The sequence below is a fragment of the Spinacia oleracea genome, unplaced genomic scaffold (genome assembly GCF_020520425.1).
Source record: "Spinacia oleracea cultivar Varoflay unplaced genomic scaffold, BTI_SOV_V1 SOVchr0_093, whole genome shotgun sequence".
NCBI classification, from domain to species: Eukaryota; Viridiplantae; Streptophyta; class Magnoliopsida; order Caryophyllales; family Amaranthaceae; genus Spinacia; species Spinacia oleracea.
This window is the reverse complement of record NW_026614421.1, coordinates 40,646-50,893: the sequence shown is the minus strand read 5'-3', so window position 1 is coordinate 50,893 and position 10,248 is coordinate 40,646. Positions and strand designations below refer to the sequence as shown.

The window sequence follows — 10,248 nt, the reverse complement described above, 5'->3', positions numbered from 1 at the left end:
ATAACGACTGTTCCCTTCCCCTAGAGATTCTGTCATACTGTCATGCATTATCTGCTGAGGAAGTCATTGTGCCCAGTTGATTATTGCTCTATTGGGTTAGTGATTTACTCCTAAAACATCATATTTATATGGGGCCTGTATTGCATATAGGAAACTCCAGTGATAATCTGACTGTTTGGTCCATTCAGCTTGGTTTTATTTGTTTATTATTTGTCCTGTCCTGTGGTTTGTGTTGACAAGCAGGCTCCACAGGTCAGGCTATTGAAGATGGGCTGCAGCAATTAAAGGTGCTAGCACCTTGAATTGTGAAAAACCAAGTCTTCAACCTACACCTGAACCTGCTATTGATAGTCAGAAGCCACATATGACGAGAAGCCAATGATTTTATTTGAAACGTCTGATGTTCCTGATACAGTTATTGTCAAGCAACCTAGCCCTCCAGCTATACTTGCAGAGGTGCAAGACTTAATCTCTGCAGAGCCACCTCTAACGACCGAAATACACGACACAATGGATAGTTCTTTGCAAGATAGTTTGCTTCAGCCAGAATCTCCAATGGAGCTGCACATAGTAAGACTATTTGATACTCCCTCTGTATTTATTTAAGAGATACACTTGCCTTTCCGGCCGTATTTATTTAGGAGATACACTTGCCATTTTTAGTAACTTATCAACCCCACCATCTAATTAAATAATATCTAATATATCCTATGTCCCACCACCCTATTAAACAAATAATTTCATAACTACACCCCACCCTTCACCCCCTAAAATGACATGGTCCCCACTTGTTTTACTTATTAAAATATCTACCCAACCCCACATGTTTTATTACATTATTTCATTCCATTTTTTTCTTAATACCCGTGCCCGGCCAAGTGTATCTCTTAAATAAATACGGAGGGAGTACTGTTAGGTAATTTCAAATGTTGGTTTAAATTTTTTCCTCCCTGTGGTTTATTTCTGCCACCCCTTAATGGATGTGTAGAAATTAGTTGGTACGAAACATGTGCTGTGCTTGGTTTACGTTGGGGTCAGGGCAAGAAATGACAAGCAAACTAGAGCTGCTCAGATAAGTGGGCCTCCTACAGTTATTCTGTTCTCCTTCATTCTATCCTTTTTTTTTTTCTTTTCCCTACTGCCTACGCCAAATTGAGTTTTGCTCGCGTTTTCGGATGAATTCAAGGACATAATGATGGCATTAGTTAGCACGGCACGATTGTGAGTGCTAGGCCCTTTCTGGGCTGCATTTTTGGTTGGGGAAGCACACCATAGGAATGACTTCTGCAAGAAAAGAAAGAAAAAGCCACAGAAATTAAGCCTAGGCCCGAAGGCCTGTCACGTGGGCAGGGCCATGTCATGCCTTTGGCCAGCCCTTTAAACTTGGTGATATGGGAAGAGGCTACCGTGCCAAGCTAGCCAATTACCTCAGTTAAAGGCACAACATGAGGCATCTGAACCAGCTTAAGCTATCTTACCCCATTCCTTAAAACATAGACCACTGACCTTGCTGTTATGATGTCAACTCTTGCCTCATTCCCTATCCCCTTTGCTATCCGTAATTTCTCTTACAAATGTTCTACCATGAACTCATGAAGGCTTGGTGATGATTTCTATTAAGTGTATTAGATTTCTACCACTAGAGCCTTGTTGATTTAAAAAATTGTATGTTCTTTCTTAATCTCTTTGAGATCTTTTCAGTTATACAAGTGGAATCCTGGACTACTAGTGAAACATCTTTCTTTATAGGGTAGTGGGGTAATGGAGTTAGTTGTGTTATCCATCCGCTCTCACTACCATGTGAATGGGAAGTTAGGGAAAGAGGGAGGACGTATTTTATTAGGTAAGGAGGACTTAATATATATGTTCATAATATGTTCCCTGATCCATGTTTGCATCTCTAATCTTGCATCCTAAATTCTCTCTTGCTCATCTGCGGCGATTCTCTCATACATGATAAGAGCGATTTCTGAGAGCAAGAATCATGCAACCTAAGCAAGATTTAAAATTAAGTAATTTAGTGTAGAAAAAATTCTTAGTCATCTCTTTTAGTAATTAGTTTAATTTCTATTGAATATGTATCTGAATTGCCCATGTTAAGACATTAAGTGTAGCTTGGAGCCTTGGATTGGTGCATTGATAATGTTTGTACAGTTAGAAAGGTATAAACGTAAATTAAAATGAGGGTAAGTGTTCTTGCAATCTATGTCACCTGGATACTACATGTGTTCAAGTGTCCGACTCGGCTAATTTGTGAAAAGTTTTCATAATTTTTGCCCAAAATGAAGTGTCAAGTTGTCTAGACTCTAGACCTATGACATTAGCCTATTTCTTGTTGGAGTTTCAGGATTCAACAAGGGTGCTTGAGTTGAAATGAGAGTGCCCAGTAACATAGCTTGTAATGCACAAATTATATAGTCACTTTAGATGTTCACCAGTTTAGTTTTGGTATAATAAAAAGATTTCACATAAAAATTATTTTTCTGAAGACTTGCATGGAATTAAGTGACTATAAAAGACTTATTATTTTAGAATCAATGAAGTATTACTTATATAGTTAATGGAAGGAAATCTTTGGTATCTTATACTTCGTAATATTTAAAGAATGGTTTCACATACTCCTTAATCCTTATATTTTTGTAATACCCACTTACTGTAGACTCTTGTTTGAGGAGAAGTGAGTGAGTGTAAGAAAAAAGTAGAAAAGTAGTAGAGAGGTAGCAAAAAGGTAGGTGGGTGTAAAAAAGAGTGGATGATAAATGTGTAAAGTTGTAAATAGGAGAGAGTGAGTAGAAAGTTGTAAATATTGTGTGGAAAAGGGTAAGATGATAAAATGTGTTTGCCAAAAACATAATAAAGTATAAGTGGGTAGAACCCAAAAATACACTCCTTAATGGAAATTGAGTCCATAAAAAAACTAAAAAAACAGGGGGAGTAATTATATCACACGGCGATGATATCTTTCAACCAGAAGCTGCCATAAGGAAAATTACCCAAAGGCTACTTTTTTGTAACTTGTTATATATATATAGATGTGATTTTCTTTTGGATTTATCAAAACTTTGGATCAAGAAACCTATTTTCCCCTCTAGTATGTAGAAATATTAATATTAACCTAAAGTAAATTATTTTAGAGTATTGGAGGCAGCTCTCTGTAATACTTACTTGAAAACCTAACAAACTACAACTCCTTTTTCCTGTGTTTTACTCAGATATTGTAGCAACAGAAACCAAAAAAATACTCATAATTGGGATCACCGACTGGGTACTTTTACACGTAGGAGGAGAGAGATAGAGTATAGGAGTATTATTAAATATGATAAATATGAATAAAAGGTTGACATAAGTGGAAAAAATAAAGTGAGCAGAACTTAGGAAAACACCTCAAAACGGAAAGTGAGTAGAACTTAGGAAAACAGATGATGTACTTGTCTCACGTTCAAACTTCTAAAAAATCGATAAATTTGCATTTTTAAATTATCATTCTTTCTCCACACATTTTTCTAAAAGACCATAGATGTTAGCTTTCCCTTGCCCCATATATAAGAAACAGTTAGCTCATATTTTCACATTTCAGGTGAAAGATTTCGTTTCATAGGTAGGTGGCACATCAGTTACAAATTTATAATAAGGATATTGTACAATGTAATATTGTAATGTATTGACGAGCTGTGTTTAACTAAGGTTTCGAAGGAACACAAATGTTCCTTTGAATTTTTTTCATCAGCATCTAATTGAAGGAAAACATGTATTGAAGTGTTTTACTTATTAGGATAAAGATTGCGTAGGTACCTTGCAAGTAACAAGTGTGTTGGAAAGTGTAAGAAAACAATCCCTGACGATTTAAAAACTAGCCAGTTTTGCAGAATTGTTCCACTGTGGGGGAGCTAACTCTTTTTCTAAATGATTTATTGTGTTATTGACAGTCAACAAGTATGATGGATACATTCTTGAGACTGGCTAAATCGAATACCTCAAAAAATCTGGAGACTTGTGGTATTCTTGCCGGTTCACTTGTAAGTTCTTTCTCTCGCCAAAAAAATCATTCTCATTTCTTCTCTCGTCAAAGTTCTTTCAACTATTATTTAATTAACCATGCTGGTTGGTTGCATCTTGACATTATGATTTTTTTTGTGTGTGTGTGTGCAGAAGAACAGAAAATTCTATATTACAGCTTTGATAATTCCGAAGCAGGAATCAACAACCGATACCGTAAGTTGGTGCATATCTAATGCATAGGTGCATTTTCTTTCGAAATATATTGTATGATCTGTCTTTGTTTTAATCGGACTTTCTTGATCATATGACTAGTGTCAGGCGACAAATGAAGAGGAGATATTTGAAGTACAAGACAAAAGATCGCTTTTCCCATTGGGATGGATTCATGTAAAATAGTCTTCTGATTGTTATATATTTGCTATGGTTTTAAGTTAGTGAAAACTATTGTGGGATATTGGGTGTTTTGTGCAATGTTGAGTTTCTATATGCTGCTCCATCTTTTTTTGTTTCCATCTGTCTGTTTCTTCCTTCTTTAAAATGAATCTACATTTTCTTTGTTGTGCATGATATGTGGAACCTCGACATGAAAACTTTTAGATGATGTTAGAATTACCTTCCCATTCCTTTCTTTTTTGATTGGTCACATTGACGATCTCCTATGACGATTCATGTTAGCCGACCCCAAATCATTTTGGGACTAAGGCTTTGTTGTTGTTGTTGTTGCATGATATGTGGAACCTCGGCATGAAACTTTTAGCTGATGTTAGAATTACCTTAATGGTTATCTGTACACATGATATGGCATGTTGTATTCTTTCTTTCTTTCTCCCTTATCATAACTTATGGTTCATTATACCCGCAGCACTAGTTGTATAGAATTTTTATTAGACATTGCTCTGTGCCTCAAAGTAAAGATCTAAAATTTTCTGATTCTTATAGTCGCCGTGACAAACATAAGCAACACCACTTTCTTTTTCTTGGAGGTGGAGCTTGGATTGTAATCCAACGCTGTAGTTGTGTAATTTTGTCACTCCGAAGTGGCCAAATTAGACTACGTAAACAGTTATTATGGAAAATGTTGATCTTAAATACATCTTCTGCATGAAATATTTTCAAGTAAAGAAGCCTTTAGTTAATTTTGGGGAGTTTATAGATAACTAATATCTGTCTCATTTTGCTATTACCAGACTCATCCCACACAATCATGTTTCATGTCATCAGTTGATGTTCATACCCATTACTCATATCAGGTAAATGATTTATATAAGCGTTGTTCCACTTACATTTTTTAAGCTTAGTTGTAATTCTCTTTTTTTGGTTGAGAGAGCTGTGGGGGAGGTGAAAGATGTTTAAAACATCTCATCATATTGGCAGTATCCTGGATTGGGTTCCTTTTTCTTTTTTTAGTCTTAATCATCTATTTGCATGTTGTTGGGGACATTTCCCAAATGATTTGAAGAGGGAGATAGATGAAGAGTATTGGTGAGAAATTTGCTGGTTAGCTGAGAAGATGAAAGATTGAAATTGAAACACATCAGATAAATACCTAAAACTAAGCTAGCTGAGTTGGTAGCATGTATTTGGTTTTTTGATGTAAGTATCATGGAGTCTTAAGTTTCGAGCCCCAACAATTGCTTTTCTACATTGTATTGTTTTATTTTTAAAATTTTATTTCGCTCATAAACATTTTTTTTCCATGGTTGAATATTAGACATTTTGATATTATTCGAACAATATAAAGACTATAAATAACTAAATACCTCGGAAATTGAATGTCTACTGTTTTGTTTTGGTACTTAAGATATAGATTGGCCCCCCTAACAAAAATTTCCTGGCTTCGCCCCTGCACCCGCTGTACTTTTCTACGTAATATATCCTTTTAAATTGATTGAATATTGGACAGTTGTCTTTTGGTATGTTGGAGACTGTTGATTCCATTTGCTTGCCCTAGCCCTAAGTAGATTATGGTTCTTGTCCTTGTGCTCTTTCAGTTAAGCTTTTGGCCCCATTAACCCCATCTGGTAACCCATCTAATGATCTAAACTTTATTCTATTCTGCTGGATGTTCACTTAATCTGTTTTATATTGGAGAATTTCTGCCCACTTCACAGCATTCCGAGTTTATTTATCAGTTAACATATTGCAATTGAAACGTTTATACCTTCTAGTCTCTCTATTGCTTAATGGTCAAATCTACTCAAAGGAAATCTCGAGTTGTGACAATAGTTTAAGTCAATTATTGTGGTACAGGATCTGTCCTCTGGAAGTGAAGCAGATCATTTTAGTCATAAGAGATTTTTAAAAAAGATTGAGAAGAAAACAGAACATTCCATTATTTTTTCAAGTTATTAGTAGGTTATGACATGGAGTAAGTGCAGTATGTACTTGCCATCTAATAGAGAAATTGGTGTCTAAGGCTTATTGCTCACTGTCTGAGGCCAAACTGGTGCTCTTTTGTAGAAAACGAGAGGGAGAGGAGGGGGGAGGGGGAGTGGTTGGAGGGGAATCAGGCTAACCTGCAGGACATAGAGGGTAATCATCATTGAAAGTTGACAATGGATGTAATCAATGTAATGAGTTGAGAGCTTAGAAATAACTGGAATAAAAACTTCAGCCACACCCTGTTTTGAAAGTTGTCCATTTTATATATTCAATGATGCTATGCTGGCAGTAAATGTTTAGTACCAAATGCGACAAACTATGCTAGGATAATATTATTTCCAACTAATATGTTACGGAGATGAAAAAACCTCATTGCCTTCTCAGGTCATGTTGCCTGAAGCTGTTGCAATTGTAATGGCACCAAGAGATAGAAACAAGTATGTAACTTAACCACTTTTGTCGGTTAGATTCACTATAATTCTGTGTTTGTGGGATGTCTTTGTAACTTTTGGTTTGTCCCAAGCAGAACTCATGGCATTTTCCGATTGACAACCCTGGTGGCATGTCGGTTATTAGACATTGTGAGCGGCGTGGATTTCATTCACATGAACAGCCTGCTGATGGCGGACCCTTATACAAACAATGTACAGATGTATATATGAATCCCAAGTTGAAGTTTGATGTTATTGATCTTAGATGATTATTGTTGAATTGCATTATTTTTTCCCCTTCCCCCATTTCTGGATAGCCGAAGGCATTGTGTTTCACTCTGGCTTTGTAATTGTCAGATAACAGTACATATTGTAAAATGAAAAAGAAATAGATGCATTTTGATTTTCTTGTGTACTGGCAGTTGTATTTTGTAAGATGTGATAATTCAAACATAACTCATTGTATAAATAATGACAATATCATTTGGTTTTCCAAATTAATACAATACTTGAACCAGAAACTATATATACTGAGTTTGTATTATTGAAGCTCTCCATCGACAGTTGTTATTTTGGATTTCTGGTCTATATAGAACGCTTTTTTGTTTTTTGGATATTTCGGTAACATTGAATTGAGCTTATCTGAACCAACATATTACCACTGTATTCTATAAACTAGGAAACACCTTTACTAGACCAAACAATGAAACAGTGATACAAGTAGAACATCTCGAGATTGGGAGTTTGGCTTGAATAGGGAAAAACTTTTATCAAAATTTGTGTCCAATTATTATTTTAACCAATTAAATCTATTGGGTCATTTATTCTCTCACACTTTTCCATTGGAACATTAACTTTTTCTCATTTTCCCAATATCAGAATGTAATTTTCCTCGCTTACATAAAAAACTTAGAAGAATCTCAATGCATATTAATTAGTCTTTAAAATGCGTGCAAAATACCAAACGTAAAAAACAAAAAGAGACGGAGGGAATAACACTCATTGAATTAAGAAGTCAATTCAATTGTCTTAAACTCCGCACCGGTCAAACTGGTGCGAACATGGACGGAAGGAGTATATTTCTACTTTGTATTAATGAAGCTCTCCATCTGATGATATAGAGAGTTGATATTTTGGATTTCTGGTCTATAGGACGCCCTTTTGTTTTTTAGATTTTTACGGTAACTTTGAATTGTGCTTATTTGATCCAACATAATACGACAAGTATTCTATAAACTAGAAAACACCTTTACTTTATCAAACAATGAAACAGTGATACAAGTAGAACATCTCGAGATTGAAGAGTTTGTTTTGAATAGAGAAAAACTTTTATCAATCCGACTCGTATGCTACTCTAATAATGTACAGGCCATTATAATGATGGATTATACAGAATCAAAAAGTTGGTTAATCGTTAAAGTATATAGATAGAATGAAAAAGTTAGTTAATCGTTAAAGTATGTAGAATAAAGAGTTTGTTAATCGTTAAAGTATATAACAAATGAACAAATCCGTTTTTGTTGTATTTATTACCTACTTTAACGGAACGTTTGGTAGCTGGCCATAAATGGTGTCCATAGGAATGAATTTGTATGTAAATTTGTAAAGAAAATCAACTTGCATTCCAATGGTAATGCTAGTTCACTCAAAATAATCTCTTTTTCTTTATAAATTTCCATTACCATCCATTACCATTTGAGAAGTGGTATTAGATGGGAATGCAAATTTACAAAGAAAAACACCAAGTTTGAGACAAAATTTCATTACCATGGACATCATCATGTTCTTTTCTTGTCGAATAACACTTAAATTTATTCTCATTCCCACCATTTAATACCGGCTACCAAACGGGCCGTAAGTTTTCTTAGGTATTACCTGAATCAATTGGTTTAAACTAATCTATAGGCCCAGCCCTACAGAATAGGCGAGGGGTGCGACCGTCTAGGGCCCAAGGTGAAAAGGGGCCCAAAATAAAAGTTTGTCCAGCAAATTAGTACTATTAATAAATAACGCATTAAATAGACATGTTATTTCCATGGGTAGAAAGTGAGTGCTAAAATTGTGATACCTACCTCAGGTTTAGTGTTCAACTCTTTTCTTTTTTTAACTTTGTCAATATTTTTATTTTTTTGTTTGTTAACTTCTACTGTAATTTTTTTATTTTAATTTATTTTTTATCAACTAATTTTCTCATTTATAATATTTTGTACATACAGGGCGTGTTCGGCGGTAGCGTTTGAGGTAGCGGGTAGCGTTTTGACCTAGTCAATATGCTACTTGTAAAATTTGTAAGTGTTTGGTAAAGTATTGATTTAGGTAGCGGTTAGCGGTTGGATAGCTTTTGTCAAACGTTAAAATTAGTAACGTTTAAGATAGAGGGTAGCGTTTAACAAATTTAGAATAAAGTTTTAAATGATATTCTAGCTTTTATTTTTATTTTATAATATCAACCGCTACTTTTACCGAACACTCATATTAGTTACCCGCTAATTTGACAGCTAACCGTTACCTGCTACTATTCACCGCTACTCGCTACTCTAACCGCTACCCGCTACTCAACCGCTAACCGCTACCGGCCACCGCTAATTTTGCCGAACAGGGCCATAGTGTCTCAATTATTTAAACCCTTTATTTAAACCCTTAACTACATGTGGGCGAAAAAAATGCTTATTTGTTGGATTGTGGGTCTATAAGTTTAAAATAGATATCAAATTTTAATGAAGACAAAATTAACCGATACTTTATATGCTCAAAATGCACCTTTATTTTTTTTCTATATAAAAATATCTCTTATGCATACTCCGTATTAATTATCTTGTAATTAAGTATTTATTTTATTGAAATATTTCAAGAGACTAGAGCAGGATTTTGAAATTCTAGAATCGTGCAAAGGAGATATAATAAAAACTAGATTAGGTCCCGTGCTCGCATGGTTATTTGAAAATTATAATTGATCATCTTTTTTAACTGGAATATTTATCCCTTAAATCTATTCCGTAATTAATAAATCTCGAACGTACTCATTTTATCATACAATTCACAATTTCCGCTCTATTACGTATTATATATTTTATATGTTTAATATGATGATTTGACCAAATTAAACATTTGATATGCTTAATATGAACAAAATATTGAGTAAGAATGTTTTCTATTATTGATATGACGATCTGACTAAATATTACCAAAATTGTCTAATAATGTCATAGGAGTATTTAATAATCTTATAATTTTTTCTATTTATAAACATTTATACAAAAAAAGAGAAAATAACAATAGAATAAAGTAGGTATATTTTTTTTAGGAAAGGGTTTTTGGCGGGAAAAAATCGTACCACGAATTGACACGTGTCATTCCCGATGTCTCTTTTAGTATATAGTAATAGATTTATTGATTTGAATTCAACAATATAACGGGTTTAACAAAAAAAATTATG

At 34.4% G+C, this 10,248-nt stretch overlaps 1 protein-coding gene across 1 annotated transcript; it reads left to right on the top strand.

Annotated features, from left to right (window-relative positions):
- The first annotated feature begins 42 nt into the window (after positions 1 to 42).
- Positions 43 to 7,338, top strand: LOC130465194 (AMSH-like ubiquitin thioesterase 1). The gene is given in 10 exon segments (XM_056834123.1): positions 43 to 95; positions 268 to 362; positions 365 to 570; positions 3,927 to 4,016; positions 4,150 to 4,212; positions 4,312 to 4,386; positions 5,187 to 5,249; positions 6,766 to 6,818; positions 6,908 to 6,930; positions 6,933 to 7,338. Coding segments are annotated over 10 exon segments (870 nt in total). The 3' UTR covers positions 7,082 to 7,338.
- The last annotated feature ends 2,910 nt before the right edge of the window (positions 7,339 to 10,248 follow it).